General features: G+C 46.3%; 1 protein-coding gene across 1 annotated transcript in view; it reads left to right on the top strand.

Moving 5' to 3' along the window:
* The window catches only part of ABHD2 (abhydrolase domain containing 2, acylglycerol lipase), a 104,422-nt gene extending 89,426 nt beyond the window's left edge, over positions 1-14,996 (top strand). Inside the window, exons 7-11 of the mRNA XM_065871259.1 lie at positions 5,379-5,471; positions 8,015-8,125; positions 10,668-10,737; positions 12,226-12,310; positions 14,487-14,996. Of these exons, the coding sequence (XP_065727331.1) occupies positions 5,379-5,471; positions 8,015-8,125; positions 10,668-10,737; positions 12,226-12,310; positions 14,487-14,683 (556 nt within the window). The 3' untranslated portion in view covers positions 14,684-14,996. The remainder of the gene's footprint in view (positions 1-5,378; positions 5,472-8,014; positions 8,126-10,667; positions 10,738-12,225; positions 12,311-14,486) is intronic.
* The last annotated feature ends 3,053 nt before the right edge of the window (positions 14,997-18,049 follow it).

Below are 18,049 nucleotides of genomic sequence, written 5' to 3' on the forward strand. Positions count from 1 at the left end.
ATTGCATATTGACAAAGCCTGGAGGGGAACCCCCTCCCTTCGCAAATAAAACTATTGGTTATATTGGTGTGGTAGCATTCTGGGAAAATACTTAATGTACTTTAAGGTTTCATTGGCATATTACTTTCAAGGTATTTTTTAAATATTGCCTAGGACCATATTTAAGAAATTCCTCACCAGTCTTAATTTGTGGTGCCCCTTTTTGGAATGTGAGAGTCATGCTTGCCCATCCCAGATGTATAGAACCTGTCTCTCATTCTCATCCTCCATATTTTCTCAAAGACCACAGGAAAGCTGTGTGGTGTTCTCACAGTCTCCCAGCACTCTGAGATGAAATTTATATGCGCTAGGAGATTTGAATTTCTTTGGGTGTTAGATGCATTCTTCCCCCAGTTCATTCTCTTCCAACTTTAATTCCTTTTAATGGATGCCTTGTCCACTCATTTTGCAAAGTATGAGTTGGAAAAGTTGAGCTTTCTCTGAGCAGTACCCCAGGAGCATAAAGCAGTTGTCTCAGTTCTTCCTTGCCTAATTGATTGTTCTGAACATAATTACAGACCCCTGTTTTGTTGGGACCCTCTTCTAAGTGATTTAAAAAATCCATCTCCTGGGACTTCCCTGGCCATCCAGTGGTTAGGACTCCACGCGCCCATTGCAGAGGGCTCGGGTTCGATCCCTGGTCTCAGGGAACTAAGATCCCGCAAGCCGTGCATCACAGCCAAAAAAAAAAGAAAAGAAAATATCCATCTCTTTCCACAGCACCTTTTAAAATTCTTTTAACCCTGCAGAGAGAAATCTCTCACCAGCAGATGGCTGGGAAACCAGTACAGATAATATCTTATTAACGTTACATTGATTAGAAATAACAGCATTTTAAAGAACTTTATTGGTTTTCATAATAGATAGGTAGATGGATGGATAAAGTTCTTTAAAAATCCATACATGTCATTCTGGAATAAGACTCCCAGTGAAAGCTTACTAGTGTTTTGGGGTACTGTCTTTTCTCATTTGCCATCTCAATGACAGAATCATTTTTGAGGGCTTTGCAACTCTCAGGGGGCATCATCCCTTTTGGAGTCATCTCGTTCTTTCTGAAGTCTATGAAACCTGCCTTCCTTCCAACAAGGGTTCACTTTGGATTATACAAAGGCTTTCCTCCCTGTAATTATGACCTAGTTGCATTCTCCCAGGTTCCACACATCTCTGCTGTGTCCTCAGCCAGTTTCTCCTGGTGGGCCAGTATCTAGCTCAGCCTGGGAGCACTTCCTGCCATCCCTTCTCTCTTCTGGAGAATATAGCTATTTAGAGGCAAGTCAAGAACTTGGATATTCTGCTGTGTGGCCAAGTAAGGGATTCTTTCAGTGTCTAGAGAGCTGAAGTCCCCTGGTTTGGGTGCCCATTTAGCATCAAAAAATGAAAATTCATTTCTTCCATCTGACGTGGCAGATCTCACCCAAACATTCCCCACATATTTTTCCACCTTGGTCTGTGTTTTCTTGTCATATAGCACTTTTCTGCTTCTCCTTGTCTACCTTATTTTGAATAGCTACACAGTGTCCATCGCAGGGTTCCTTCCAATCCTGCTCTCATCTCAGCAAGTCTCGCTGATACCTCTCATATCTTATGACTCTGCCGAGTTGAGTTCACCTGTGTGTGCTCTTCCCATTGGCTTACTGGTATCTGAGACTATAAATGTCATCTCTCCCTCCCTGTTCTTTCCCGTTTGTTCTCATGACACCACTATGCTTATAATCCTGTCATACTTGAAGTCTGTCTGCCATGGTACCCTATGTTATAGTCTCATCTGAGTGTTCTTCCCCTACCACCACCACCATTCTCTTTAAACCTTCTTGAGGAGTCATTGGTTTCCAGGCAGACATTCTCTTCATCCTCATGAGATGCATGCCCAGGAGCCTGCCCATCCCTCAGGTCTCTTCAGCCGAGGCCAGAATTCAGACCCATTCTTAACACCACCAGTTGGCCAGCTCCCCACTCACAACATCCACCACTGTCTGCAGAAGTCCATCCACCATTAACAGAAGCAAAGAAAGCAACACCAAGGCCCCCAGGGTGGCCTTTGTCAGGCCTGTCATAGAACTGTCTACCTACCTCAGCCACAGAGCAATCTGGGTGTGAAAACTGCTTCTCTAGTTCAACCTCCTGATTTGACAGATAAGGAAACTGAGGCTTGGAGAGGTGAAGTGGCTTCTGCAGAGTTTGGTGAACTACGCAGTGGGGTCAGATGGGCCCTAGTTCAAGTCTCTGCTCTAACTCTTGCCAGCCAGGTGTCCTGGACATCTTGTTAGACCTTCATCCCATCACCAGCCCCAAGCCCTGGGCTCGTTTGCCCCTCTAGCCTGGTTCTGCCTCCTGCTTCCTCTCACTGCAAGAACATGACAGATAAATTGGAGTTTGGCTTCAGTGGGAGCTGCATGAGTGAGGTTCTTGACGGGCCATGTATATAACGGTTCCAGACCACCTGCTGGTCTTTTGCCATCCCTGAAAATGGTTGTTGAGGCTCAGGGTTAACAGTTAAAACTGACTTTGATCTTTGGCTTTCCTCAGCAGGGTAAATAATTTTCAGTAGCTCATAATCCAAAAGATTTTCTATTTTCTATCTTTTCCTCCTCCTTCTTCTTCATTGTTATGGAACATTTTAGACACATACAAAATAAAAGCAATAGGATATTGAACCCCCGTGTACCCACCACCAGCTTCAACCATGCTTAACCCTTGGCCACTCTTGTTTCCTCTGCATCTCATCCACGTACCACCCCCCCGTAAACTGGATTATTTTCAAGCAAATCCCAGACATTATGTCATATCACTTGTAAATATTTCACTAAGTAGCACTAAAAAACTCTAAGGACTTTTTCTTAAACATAATCACAATACCATTATCACATCGAAAAATTAATAATTCCTAATATCATCCCGTTTCTAGTCAGTGTTCAGATTTCCTTGATTGTCTCATGGAAGTTTTTTTAACAGTCAGTTTGTTTGAATTGGGATCCCCATAATGTCCACACATTGCATTTATTGATTTGTCTCTTCAGTTGCTTTTAGTCTGTAGGATCCCCCTCTCTTTTATTTCTTTTCAGTTTGTTGTTGGTGGTGGTATTGAATAAACCAGGTCATTTTTTAGATATATGAAATGAATGTTTTTATATGTTGGTCTTGATTATGTTTTCTTAAAACTAATATAAAATTAAGTTTCAATCCCTTAATTTTATATTCAGAGGTAGTGAAAGACATCCCTTAAATATACTGAGTGGTAAACCGAAGATATGAGGAATCAATGTTGGCCAGCGTTGACTGGGTAAAACATTGGTCCCAGCAACCTTATCCCAGTCCCTCCTTGAGCCCGGGGCCCCCGTGTATTCCCAGAGCCTTTCAGTGAGTGGCACCTCTGGGGTGACTCAATCAAGGCATCTGCAGCACTGGAGCATCTTCTCATAGCTTAAATTTATGGTCAGTGCCCCCTCCCTTCCCAACCTCCACAGTTCCTCTAATATGAAGGAGATACTAACAAAAGCAGTTAGAAGGTCAGCAAAGGGAGAAAAGGATGAGGGCAAGAGAAAGCTGGGATTTTGAGACCATAGGCTTTCTGAAGAAGGGACAGCTTGGGTCCAAGGTCAGAGGAGGGAGACCCGCCCTGGCAGCAGGCTGTGGGTCACAGATTGGGTGACCCCCCTCCTCCCTCAGACCAAGAGGCAAGTGTCCACAGTCCTGCCTTAGCTGGGGCCCTGCCCATGGTGATCCGGCCCGTCCTTTCTGCTCCTACAGTGTTCAGGGAGCCCCCCACAAAAAACCCGTGCATTTATAGAATGACCTTTTGACCTTTGAAGGCAGTGTTAGTCTTCACTGTGAGCTTTAGCCCATGTTTTATGAGCACATCATAGGCCATTAAATCCACAAACCCTTTCACTTTTAACTTCCCGCCAGTTCTGATTTTTTAACCACGATGTTACGGGAAATGTTTGTTATTCCAAAATTGAAGTGTGGCAGTTTTGGGGAAATTACTTTTGTAACTCCCTGGATTTTTAAAAAAAATACCTATGTACCACCCTCTCTCAAGAGTCCCCTCTCTGGCCATCTGGGAGATGAGGCCAATGGAATCTGTATGGGAATAGTGACACCCAGACTCATTCCCAGGGTGGAATCAGGCCTCAAGACTCAGAAATCTGCAAAATGAAGGTTAGCGTGGCCTCCATGGCAGCTGTGTCTGGGTTCACACCCCCCGAGGGAAGAAAGCACGAAGTGGGGAGGGCTGAGCGGCAGCCTGGGAATGACAGCATCGGTGTTTGTTCACCTGACACGTGGGTGAGGAAATCTGGCTGCAGAGGCGAGTAGAGGAGGGACAAGGTGATGGTGGCGGAACACACGTGCTGGAGCCAGGCAGGCCTGGCTTAGACTCAGCCATACCTGACCGTTCCAGTGTGACCCAGGGCAGGTCGCTTGACATCTCTGAGCCCGTGGTCTCCTGATCTGGAAGCAGGGGTGTTGCCTGTCTGGTGACCCCACACGTCAGTAGGCCTTGCCGTGCCAATCACACACTAGCTCTAGAGGAAAAAAGACTCAGGACCAGCCCCAGCAGCTGGGCCTAGAAGGGGTTGATGGCCTCGCTACTTCTTCCGTCCTTGCCCCTTGAATATGCTAAGGCTAATCAAAAGAAAGCTCAAAGTATATGATTTTCCTTTGCCTCACAAATGGCAACAAGTGTTGTTTTTTTTTCCTTTCCCATTTTTTAAACTGTTATTGAATGATTGTTTAAATTCTATAGTGCTTTACCATTTTTAAAAGTTTCACACATGATTTCATATACTCCCATAATAACCCTTCCCCCCACGGCCCCTCCCCTCTTCCCTCTCCCCACTGATAGCCACTAGTTTATTCTGTGAGTCTTCTTTTGTGTTTTATCCACTAGTTTGTTGTATTTTTTAGATTCCACATATAAGTGTTTTCAGGTTTTTCCGTGCACTTATTTTCCCCACACACCCCCTCTCTTTACACACTCCTGTTATTAAGCCAGAAAAACATGCTTCCAGGGTAGGAAGCCAAGTAGCGAACGTGTTCAAATGACAATTGAATAGGTCCTGTGACGAAGAGAAGACCAAGGTGATGGAAGGAGGGGGTCAGGAGTGTCAGCAACAAAGCCTGTGGCCCCAGAGAGCTTTCTGGCTGGGGCCTCATGTTCAGCAGCGTTCAGCTGTTCTGGTGTCTCTACAGGTAGTTTGAGGACCACGCATCCAAGCCCACGTTCCAGCGTCGGGAGCCGGCGCTCTTCAGCGGCAAGAGCTCTGCCTCCTGCCCTCGCCAGCCCCATCCTCTCCTCTCCAGGACGCAGTCCCTCTCACTGTCACTTGTGGTTCTTCCAGGGCCCAGGAAACCTTCATGCAGTGGGATCAGTGCCGGCGCTTCTACAACTTCCTCATGGCCGACAACATGAAGAAAATTATCCTCTCGCACAGGTGTGTTGCCTTCCCTATCCCTTGGGAGACAGTTCCTTTCTGAGCTTATTTCACTAAAAGCCAAAATTCCTCTTTCTCCAGGAAAAAAAAAAAAAAAGGCAGGGGTGGTACACATTGTCTGCTGACTGTTTTGTGACTTGGTTAGAAACAAACTTGTCCCAAGCTACCAAATTCACCAAATCGCTTTCTGCTTCCATAATTTTCAAAAAGTCCAAGAAGAAAGAGAAACCGTTTCCACACCATTCTTTCCCAATTGTGGGCAATCCTGAGGGTGGCTTGTCACTGTTGGGGAGCTTTTCTCCTTAGGATGCTTTTGTGCTTGGGGATCCAGAATCGTTCTCTGCTGGCTCTTGGGGTTCTGACCAAGCAGCAGCGTGACAGGAGTCAGGCCGCTGATGCCAAGTGTGGTGTCCACACTCTCCATGCTCTGCCCGCCCGTCTCCTGCTCAGAATCCTTTGGTGGGTTAGCCCCTGACAAGTACTTAGAGCAACACCTGGTCTTCAGTAGCACTCAAGAAATATTAGTGATGATTTCATCGTTGTGATTATTGTTAGCGATATTGGCTCTCCCTCCTCCCCCATGCCTCCCTCCCTCTCCAGCTAGACCAGGCCGCTCAGAGGCCCACATGCCCTCTGGCCTCTCCCACACCACTTATGCCCTTGTTGAGGACCCCCTTCCCCTCATCTCTGCTTGTCCAAACCCAGCCCATCCTTTTAGGTCCGTCTCGGGTATCTGCCTCTGTGAAGCTAGCTCCTCCCCCGACAAGTCATTTTTCTGCTGCCTCCGCAGTGTGAGTCCCGCATCATGAACTAAACTGGAAAGCACTGGAGGGCTCGGGCGTGTTTTGATTCCCCCAGAGCCTGGTACATATTGGGCACTCAAAAAGTACAATTTTAGGGGGTTTTTGATGCCATCCTAGGAAAAGCAACCTGACTGAATGATCAGTTTCTTATCCTATATTTTTTCAGTGATTAAAAGAAAATGTACTGCCCACCTGGCCAGCCAAGCACCCTAGATTGGGCTTCCTGTAGGTGGGGTTCACATGGCGCCTGGGCAAGGCTGGCGCTTGCAGGCCCCTCAGGCTGCCAGGCACATCCCCAGGCCCTGGTGTTGGGTGGGTGGAGGGCACAGGGAGACTTATGTCCCCCGGGCTGGCTGAGTTTCTGCTCAGATCGTGGTGTGTGAGCATCAGTTGTGTGCTGGGCCCTGATTCGGGTATGGCTCAGCTGAGGTTTAGATGGATCCAGGGATTTGCTGAGGTTCCAGCAGGGGTGAAACCAGGCCATCAGACACCAATTCCAAGTCCTCTGTCGGTCTTCCCATACCTCTGCAATGGAAAGTGAACTCCTTCCTCCCAGGGGACATTTGTTTTGCTACAGGGCCCAGTCTTGCCATTAATAAATTAGTCCAAAAGGTCCATCTTGTAATTCTTAACAAACTGGCAGAGTCCTCTGGATGTGCTCTCAGGGTATTTACATTTTTAAAATTTACCACAGAAAGCCAAACACCTAGAAATTTTAGGGATACTTTATTATAATTTTTTTTCTCTTTCAGCATTGTCTTTTCTTTTTTAAAATTTTGTTCTAGTTTTATTGGGACACACTTTAAATTGTGAATTCTATCCTTTAAGTATATAATCTTCCTAATACTCTTTTGAAAAAAAAAATTTTTAAGAAATCTGTTCCTCTTCTTTGGAAGAGGTTGTGAATGGATACCAGAGCATTTAGTTTCCATAATGAATTTTTCCCACTGTAGGACCAAACCTCAAAGCAAACTCAGTCTTCCTTCAGCTGTGTGAGTGAGAGCCCTTGCTGGGAATGGACGTCTAAATGTGCACATTTTGATCTCTGCCTTTGTTGTCATCCTCTCCAGAAGGATCATTTTCTTACTGGAAATACTCTTCTGAGTATATGTTAGCTTTTTAGCTAACATATTGGAGGGCTGTTGATTTGCCCAAATGCTGAATGGGTTAACCATTATCTTGTTAAGTGATACAAAGGGCTCATAAAGAGAAAGGGGTTCTGCTAAAGGGGGCGGTGTCAACACCAGTGTAAAGATGGGGCCTCCACAACTTTAGACTAAGGCCCCCCACTGTTTGGCTGACAGCCCACCACAGGCCACAGAGCCCATCCTGAGACCTCTCTGCAGGGCCAGTTTTGTAATAGTCACCTAGGCTCAAACACAATCTTCAGTTTGTCTAGCTGCCCCTTAGACAGCGGCAAGGAAAATAAGGTCTTGCTGTTGCTCCTTCTTCGGTTATTCAAAAGTCAACAGTGCAAGGGCATCCTCTGGGACATTCTGAAGGCTGAAGGGATTTATTTCTAAGTTACGCGCAGACGCTATGTCAGAGACCCTCTCCTGGCTTGCCTCTGGGCAAGAAAGTAGGCTCGGCTGTGGTTGTTTATCATGTGCTTTAAAAAAAATTTTTTTTCAGCTTTACTGAGGTATGATTGACAAAATTGTAAGGTATTCCATTGTACAGTATGATGATTTGGTTTATCATCTGCTTTTCATTCTCTGTTTGCTTCTTGTCTCATTGTAGGCAAGCTCTTTTTGGAGACCATGTTAAGAAACCTCAGAGCCTGGAGGACACGGACTTGAGCCGCCTCTACACAGCCACATCCCTGATGCAGATCGACGACAATGTGATGAGGTGTGCCCATGCTCTGGGGCAGGGTGCTAGGCGGGAGGTAGCAGGCCGTTGCTGCCCAGCGCTAGGGGTTTCCTCTGCCCACTTTAGTGTTAAGGGTTTTGGTTGTTTGTTTTTTTTTTAATGTCCACTGTTTAAAAACTGAAGATTTCACAGAGAAATCCAAATTTCTAATGTCTCTGAAAAAAATAGGAAGAGGACTTCCCTGGAAGTCCAGTGGTTAGGACTCAGCACTTCAAATGCAGGGGGTGCGGGTTAGATCCCTGGTCGGGAAACTAGAATCCCACATGCCACATGGCATGGCATGGCCAAAAAATGTAAAAAAAAAAATTAAAAAATAGGAAGAGGCTCTGACCACTCGTTCTACATTCCTGCATGGCCAGCTGAGCTTGAACTGGGGAACTGGGGTATGCGTGCCCTAGTTGTCCACAGTCCTCAACACCAGGTCAGGGATCAGATGTCACATAAACTGCATGTAGCATTGGAGTAAAAGGAAAAGGAAAATATTTCTTGTACCTGCCTATCAAAAGTAGAAAAACCAAAAATAGACCGAGAGAGCTGTGTGTTACAAGAAAAATGGACAGAGCCTCTTCCTTTAGGGGCGTAAAGACTCTTCTCTGAGTGTAATATGCAAAGCCCGCCCACTTCACTCAGTTGCCCTTTCCCTGCCGCCCCTCCAGGCCTCTCCAGGCACCTGAGGTCACCACACTGACAGTGTCCTCTTTCCTGGCACCAGTAGTTTCTGACTGAGGTTAGCATTAGCTGGAAGAGGTAAAGTTAATCTCTGACCTCATCGTTCTCTTGAAAAAGTCATCCTTTTTATTTAGAGATCACTTGATACCTTCAGGTGTGGCCTAAAGCAAGCTAGTGTTCATCCAATAGATAGGCACATATTGACCTAAGAGTATGAGATCTGTATTTACCTTCCTTATGGGATTTTAGTAGCCTTCTTACACCAAGTGACTTTGAAATATGCCCGTGAACTCAAAGGAAATGGAAATTGGGAAATTGCTGGCACATTCAGAAGGTGAGAATGAATTATACCCAGCCTCACTTACGATGGGGTGTGCAACTTTACTGTGGTGCAGACACTACACTAATGAGAAAAAGAAAACAAAATTACTTAAATTTCATTCATCTTCTAAATTTTTTTAAGCCCAAAAGAGAGTGTTCTTCAACTCTTCCAAAAATCTTCCTTTTTTTTTTTTTTTTTTTTTTTTTTTTTTTTTGCGTTATGCGGGCCTCTCACTGCCGTGGCCTTTCCCGTTGCGGAGCATAGGCTCCGGACACGCAGGCTCAGCGGCCATGGCTCACGGGCCCAGCCACTCCGCGGCATGTGGGATCTTCCCAGACCGGGGCACGAACCCGCATTCCCTGCATCGGCAGACGGACCCTCAACCACTGCGCCACCAGGGAAGCCCTCTTCCTTTTTTAATAGTGCTAGATAGTAGCAGTTTTCATGATTATAACCAGTTTGGGCAGCCTCCTCATCAACCCGCCACCAGTAATACTGGAGGACGAGAGTGCCTTCCTGGCCCACTGAGACCTCAGAGGGGCTGATTTCACGGAGACAAATGTCCTAGAGATGATTTCTGCACTCGGCCTCCTCCCTGTCAAGTTTGGCCCAAATAGTCCAACCTGAGGGTCCTTTGCCGGCAGAGATGTCTAAGGAGCCTGGGAGTGGAAGAGATCTACAGCTACAGGGGAGCCGAGATACCCTGAAGACCCCAGTCAGGACAAAAAACTCCTACTATTCACAAACCAGAGGCCTTAATTTGTGTCAGAATGAAATGAGGTTTCCAGAGATCCTCTGACCTGGGGTTGACTCTGTCTCCTGGTGTCAGAGCTCCAGGCTGAATCGTGCCGGCCTCTCAGAGCACAGGGCAGGGCAAAGCTGCAGGACCTGCCTGCTGAAGCACCGAAGGGTTTGTCAATGTCAGTGTGTCTCTGACTACTGCTCCATGGAGGACAGAGTCGGTAACTTTGAATCCCTGTCTCATTTCTAGTATCCAGTACATATTTCATTCCAGTTCACAGTGGTCCAGATCACTCTGCCAGGAAGAATTCTGTTGAAAACAAAGTTCTAGTAAATGTCTTCGAATTGCAGTTTCTTAGTGTCTACAGTGACATCTGGTTTTATGCTGCCTCAAAAAGATGTAACATCCGCTAATAATTACTACAGATAACACTTACCGAGTAATTACTCTGGGCCAGTCACTGTGCTAATAAAATGTCACTTTAATGTCGTAAATCTCACAGTGCCGTTAAAGAAGCTCCTGTCGCTAGCTCCATTTTACAGAGGAGAAGCTCAGAGAGGTTAAACCCTTTGCCTAAGGTCCATAGTCAGTAAGTGACAGAGCCAGGATTTGAAGCCAGATGCCAAAGCTGGGTGCTCTTAACCCCTAACTCTGGTGCCTGTGTATATTCTACTGATATGATGAGCTAGTGTGGGAACTGGCACAGTAATAAAATCAATTCAGCATTCTAATCTTATTTCAAGTGTTGTTTTGTCTTTTTCCTTTGTGTGTGTGTGTGTGTGTCCCAGGAAGTTTCATGGCTATAACTCCCTGAAGGAATATTACGAGGAAGAAAGCTGCATGAGGTACCTGCACAGGGTGAGTGACCACGTCAACTCAGGAAACAGCATCTCAGAATTAGTATCACCCCACCCAGCTCCACCCGTGATATAACAAGCATCCCTCCTAAGCTTCCCTGGTGGAAGCTCTCCCAGCATCTGGCTCCAACTGCTCTAGTTGTTGACTTGGATTTATTATTGAACCAAACTCTGCCCCTCTGTGACCTCCATATAATATCCCAGAGCTGCCCCTTAGTGCAGTGAAAGCCCTTAAAATCGCTACCGCACCCATTTTTTTCTTAGTCTTCCTTTGACTGTATAATCCTGCCTGGTTCCTATACCATGGTTCCTCCCAGGAAGTCCATGTAGATTTCTTATAATCCTAGACCCTGTTTTGGTCATCGTGTATTTTGTTGGTGTGGTGCCTAGGACTGAACTCAAAATTCCTGCCATGATCTGGCAAGCACAGAGTGAAATAGATGCATTTCTGTATCAGAATGATAGAGGAGCATGTGTTTTGTCGAAGTAGACTGGTTTGTATTAATGCAGGTGTGAGCAGCTACAATAAACTTTGTATTAAATTAAGCTTGTGGCCAGTCATAACCCCCATGTTTTTTACCTGAACCACCACCAAATCAGTCTCTCCCCTTCTGTCTTTGAACAGTTGCTCTTTCTACTCAAACACAGGACTTCCCATTTATCCCTATCAATGTCCACCTGTTGTTTGGTCCACTGCTCCCCCAGCTTAAGCATACCATTGTGAATGGCAGTTCTGCCTTCGTGTCATATCGGCCACCCCTCCTACTTTAGCATCATCATCCATGCTTTTCATGTCTTCATTTAAGCCATTACAGAAACGTGAAGCTGTCCAGAGCCAGTGTCAGGGGCCTCCAGGTGAGGCAACCAGTCATTACGTTCCTGGGCATGGCTGTTCAGTAATGTCTGAGCACCCCCATCAGCACCACCTCTGCTAAAATGAAAAAGGACGCTTACTGACTGTTTTGATAAATGGATGTTGAATGCAAAGCTGCCAAGAGCTTCCCGATATCCACCAGCCTGCACCTGTTTTCAACCTTCAGATTCTTCTAGAAAGCCTCCTTTGTCTGGAGTGGAGCACACTCCTTTTTTCCTCCCCACCATATAAATTGGATGAATATGTACATAACTCTGTAAAGTCATTTTTCGGAAAGGTATGGCTAATATGAGACACTATGCGGACGATCAGAAATATTTTGCCAGTGGGTATTGTAGAGTCTTTACCCGTGCTCCATCAGAGCACGTGGGTCACCTAGGACACCGAGCTTGGCTCCTGCACATGCCTGCCAGGGCTGTGATCACAGCAGCAGTTATCATTCCTGCCACCACCAGGAAATACGAGGTGTCCTGAGTCCACATGTTCAGGAAACTGAGCACTGACCCTCTTCCCTTTGCTTCAAAGACATATCCAGTAGTGTATTTGAGCCTTGGATCAACGGGGTCTAAAAAAAGAGAACTGATCATTTAATTCTGCTTTATTTTCTTGTTTCAGATTTATGTACCTCTCATGTTGGTGAATGCAGCTGATGACCCCTTGGTGCATGAAAGTCTTCTAACCATTCCAAAATCTCTTTCAGGTCAGTGTTTCTTGCTGCTGCTCCCTCAACCGCTCAGCAAATTGCCACAGTATGTCACCTTCATCATGCTGTCATATCCTGGCAATCAGGGTATCTCTTGGCAGTGTTCTTATTTATTCTAGCCTGATAGTTCTGGGGCTGTGATGGAGCCTGGGTAGAGCCTTTTCATGTTCTCTCCTGGTGCAAGAGACAGGATCATCATTTATATCCATAGCCAAGAGGTTCAGGGAGTCCCCTGGTGTTCTGTGAAATTATGGCCTCAGGGATGTGGGTCCATTAAGTCTGAGAGTTTGACTTAAAGAGATATTTAGACTTAAAATTTGACCTGAAAAGCAAAACAAAAAAGCCAGTTTTGCTACCTCTTGTGACAGACAGCCTCCCCATCTGCTTTGAGGATAAAAATATAAGCAACTGAAAAAGCAAAGAAGGTTGTTCATGAGAATGTTATCTTGCCCCAGGCTTGCACGGCCTCACAGCATGCTAGGTAGGAGCTATGGGATAAACTAGAAAGAGGGTAATGGAAGGAAACACTTGGGTCACAATCTAAAGTTACTTTGCATTGTACCTAATCTCCTCCCTTCCCAGTCCTCTGTGATTACATTTCCTCTTGTAAATACCATATGTTAACCAGGGGGAAAAGGGTACTTCTGATTCTCTCATGACCCCAAGTTAAAGAGTAGATAACATAGCAAGCAGATAAAGGACCCACGCCCAGACAGAGCTCCGTTCTCCGCTCAGAGTGAATGCGTGTGTCGCAGGTGCATTATGTGATAAAAAGCTATGTGTCAACCGTCTATCAAACCACAGGCTCCCTACACAAAAGCAGCCACGTGGGCTGCAGTGAGAGGAAGCAGCCATGCTGGTTTCCTTCTGCATATCTAAAGTAACATCCATAGCAGTAATGCTGTCACACAGAAACTTACAAAATAGCAGGCGAAAGGGAAGAATAAAGGGGGTCAGACAAGAAAAGAGCCCTTGCAGAGCCAGAAATGTGAGTGCCAGGAAGCGCCTCAGAGGCCTGGAGCAGCCAGCAAGGGACCCGTTGTCACTTATCCCCCTGGGAAGAGAGATGCTCCCTGTGGTACCTGACTGTACCTGGCTGCCCATTTTGCACATATCTTCGGTAATGGCTTTACCAGCCCATGCGGGACAAACTTAAACATGGACTCATAAAGTCAAGCTCCAGGTTAATAATTCTCAAATGGCCGTTTAGCACGTGCCATTGAGAGCTTGGCCGTCTTTTAACGCAACTTGCAGCTTTATGTTTTAGCCTTGAAAAATAAAGTTCTGTAATGAAAAATCATTGAATTCATCTGGTTCTCTAGTAAATAAGAGTGTTAAGTGTTATGAGTCCCTCCTCAAAGGCTGGTCCCCACCAGTAACATCGGCATCGCCCAGGAGCTTGTCAGAAACACAGAATCTGGGGACTTCCCCAGTGGCGAAGTGGTTAAGACTCCACGCTCCCAATGCAGGGGGCCCAGGTTCCATCCCTGGTCGGGGAACTAGATCCTGCACACTGCAACTGAGAGCTTGCATGCCACAACTAAAGATCCCACATGCCGCAACTAAGACCCAGTGCAGCCAAATAAATAAATAAATATCTTTTTAAAAAAAGAAACGCAGAATCTCAGCTCCTTCCCCAGGCCTGTTAAAGCTGAATCCATTTTAAGGCAGTCTCCCGGGTGATTTGGATACACGAAGTTGGGAGGTACTTGGCTGTACAATCAAGTCAGCTGGGGAGTTTTAGCAACACCAGCGCCTGGGTCCTCCCTCTCTCACCTACCACCCCACAACTCCACCCCACCCCTACCCTCAAATCAGAATCTCATTGGTCTGGATGCAACATAGGGATCGTAAAAAAACCCCAGGTGATTCTAATATGCAGCCAAGTTTGAGAACCACTTAGAGTTTTAAGGATCTCCTAAGGCGGTACCCATTCTGCTCCAAAGCCAAGCTGCTATTCCAAAACTTACTAGATCCCACCATGTTGCCTGCCCCACCAAATCTCCCTCCCGCTTTGGTGAATGAGGCAGAGGGAGTAGAAATCAGATGCCCACTTAGGTGACACCTTCGCCTGTGGGGAAAGCCTGGGCCGCCCTGGTCAGCTCACTTTTGCACCTCCTGCCCTGGAGCTGGTCAGAGAACAGTGACTCACTCAGCTGCCTTTCTCCTACAGAGAAACGGGAGAACGTGATGTTTGTGCTGCCTCTGCACGGGGGCCACCTGGGCTTCTTTGAGGGGTCCGTGCTGTTCCCCGAGCCCCTGACATGGATGGATAAGCTGGTGGTGGAGTACGCCAATGCCATTTGCCAATGGGAACGTAACAAGTCGCAATGCTCTGACACGGAACAGGTGGAGGCCGACCTGGAGTGAGGCAGCCCCCGGACTCTGGTGCGCGCCAGCTGCCCTGGTCACCGGCTGTTTCAGGTCTCCCATCTCCCTCAGTGACCTGGATCTGACCTCACACCATCAACGGAGACCACCCACTAGACACACCTGACTTGAAGTAGGTGGCCGTCCCTGGGAGCTCCAGGCTATTTTTGTGCTTAGTTACTGGTTTTCTCCACTGCATTGTTAGCCATGGTGACAAGCGACGGGGTTTTCACCCTCCTGTCCGGTGTCAGCATCTGATTGCTTTCAAGCCAATTACATCTAGTTTCCCTATTAAAAATGTGTCTGAACAGCAGTTTTGCTTTGCCAATCAGAAGGCTTTTCCCCAAGAGCAGTGAAGGATGTATGTTATTTTGTGGTGGTGTATGTGTCCTGACGTAGACCCTAAAAAGAGCCAATGCTGTAGATGCAGCTCAGCTTGGGAGCCGGGGACCCTGGGCCTCCCAGGCCAAGACTGTAGCCTCCTACGTGGCAAAGAAAATTCCCTTGACTCACAAACCAAGTTTCTCCCTCACTGTCCTCTAAGACAGTTTTCCCACAGGTTGCTGTTGATGAGAGTTACCTGGGACGCTTGTTACCAATTCAGCCTCCCGGGTCCCTCCCCTTGGAGAAGCTGTTTCGGTGGGTCTGGGAAGGGGCCTGGGGATTCTAATTTTTGACAGGTGCCCCAGGTGATTCTCCTCACCAGGCAAATTTGAGAAGCACGATTGTGCAGAGCCTTTAAATTAGAAACATCTCGGTAGTTTGTGTTGTTGAAATTCGTAGTCAGAGGTATCTCTTAGATCCCAGGAGCCTCCAAAGCTGCAAGGCCTATCTTGTACGGTTGCCCTGGTGCGATTGCTATGTGATGTCTCAGAAAGGGCTTGGGCTGGGGGTAAAGACTTCTCGCCATGCCTGACTCTGCCTCTCACTGGCTATATGACCCTGGAAAAGTCCCTTTGAACTTTTGTTTCTTCACCTGTAAAATGGGGGACTTGGGCCAGGTAGATTGCCGATACCACTACCAGTTCTAAAGTTCAATGACAAACTCAGTTTACTGAGGTTTGAGAGAACACCTCTCCAGGGGAGCCTGAGAGCTATTCTAAGCATGTAGACGTCATTTGCCTTTCCTTCTTTTTTTTTATGTCCCTCATTTCATATAAAGAGGGGGTTTTTTGGTGGTTTTTTTTTTTAAACCCTCAGTTATAATTTTATTTTTTTAACCCAGGTCTCTCTAACTCTGACTTTTGATACCAAACAATTCAAAAGTTGGATCTGAGTTTGGAGAAATATCTTTCCAACTGAAGAGGGTGTGATTTTGAAACCAGATTTTGTAATGTAATAGCTCATATTTGTAGCGTGTTGGACAGATCTTTCCAGAGTGTTATCTTCTCAGATGAAAAGTCACTCTACATTTCAAGTACTACTTTCCTCCAATCCTGTGGTACTTGAATATCTAAAAACCCTGCACTTTGAAAAATCAGCAGTTGCTATCTGGAACTAAACAGAATTACAAGTGAAATGACCTATAGATACTTTAAAAAAAAAAAAATTCCTGGCTTCCTCTCCTTTGCTATAGGACAGACAGGAATGTAAATAGTGGGTCTGTATGTGGATGTTTAAGGGGTAAAGGGAGCCACCTGAGGGCCTGGATGCAGACCCTCATGGCCGCAGGTGAATGTAGTTTGGGCATCGGTCCAAGTCATGTGACAGTAATGTCTGTAACCTGAAGAAGTTGTTTTCTGACAATCACCAGGTCATCCTAAATAATAACATCAAAAACAGCCGTATCTGAAGAGACTGAGACTTCTATGGTCTCGACTTTGCTTCAGTACAATTTCTCACACACACCAAATTCATCATTGTGACTTTCCCCCCAAGTTGTTACTTTTCAAGTGCTTTTCTTTTTCATGTTCTTTTAGTACAAATTGGCACTTTATCATCTACCCCTCAATTTCGAAGCTAGTCTCTCCCCTCTGTTACTTTTCCCTCCAACCAACAACCACAGCTATAATCTAGAAGGTTCATGGTCATATATCCTGCCACAACCTTCACGTCTCAAGACCTTTTTTTGTGAAATTAGATGAATGAAGCAATAACTTAATGGGGTTGATCACCATCCCAGGAAGCAAGAGGCTCCTTTTCATTTGCCTTAGGTCACATCCTTTGATCTATTCTGACAAAGCAGTGGCCAGGTACCAGCTCCATTCAGGAGGAGAAAACAGTCCTGTTGTCGCACACTTGGCAGGGATGGGGGCAGAAGTCCTCGGAGCCTGGTGTGCACGGCAGTTCTGGTGGCCCACGGAGGAGAGGCAGGGCTCGGGGCACAGCCTTTGTTGCCACATAACCGGAATTTACCCCACGGGACTGTGGAGACTGCCTCCCAGCTGAAATCTTTTTAGTGTGTGACTCTGAATGGCACTTACATTCCATTTTGGCTCACATGAAATCAACTGAAGGCCTCTGTTCAAGCTCCAGGCTCTCAGGCATGGAAATAACAGTGTAACTGTGGCTATCTTACAGGAAAATTCTTGTTTGTCCCTGAATGAGAGCACAGAGGCATTGAATTTACAGAGATGCGAGCTCGCCTAATAAACAAGGAAGCAGCATTTTATATGTAGGTCAGCTTTTTCCTTCCTCCAGCTTTCCTTGCTTTTCCTTCGTTCCTGATGATAATGTGAGGGCTCTTGCTACTGAGGTCCTCTTGGGCTAAAACAAGGCAGAATTTTCAAAAAGTATTTGAATATTATATTTTAAAATCAGGTTAAAATACAATAAAATCAGGTTAAGGATATAAATTGCGGAAACCTAGACAGTTCTATCGCAGGAAGAACATGTTAAAAACCAAGCAGGGGCTTCCCTGGTGGCACAGTGGTTGAGAGTCCGCCTGCCAATGCAGGGGACACAGGTTCGTGCCCCGGTCCGGGAGGATCCCACATGCCGCGGAGCGGCTGGGCCCGTGAGCCATGGCCGCTGGGCTTGTGCGTCCGGAGCCTGTGCTCCACAACGGGAGAGGCCACAACAGTGAGAGGCCCGCGCACAGCAAAAAAAAAAAAAAAAAAAAACCAAGCAGGTTTTTAACAGTTCTCCGGGTGGTTCTCCCTGCCTCTAAACAGTTTGAAGACAGTGATGAAGATCCCAGTCAAGTCAGGATTATCTGACTTGAAAAAATGGTCTCAAGTCTCCTTGATGCATTTATGTTAGTAGGGAGTTTAACAGACTTGAGGAAAACCTCTTACCTTCCCGCCCGTGAGTTTGCACCAGTGATTCCAGAGCAGAAGGAAGGCAGAAAGTTGTTTGTTGTCACTATATTCTTTGAACCTCCCCGCAGCGTTTTACACGTGAGAGTGGGAATATACCTGCAAGGGG

This window comes from Phocoena phocoena, chromosome 2 (genome assembly GCF_963924675.1).
Source record: "Phocoena phocoena chromosome 2, mPhoPho1.1, whole genome shotgun sequence".
Lineage (NCBI taxonomy): Eukaryota > Metazoa > Chordata > Mammalia > Artiodactyla > Phocoenidae > Phocoena > Phocoena phocoena.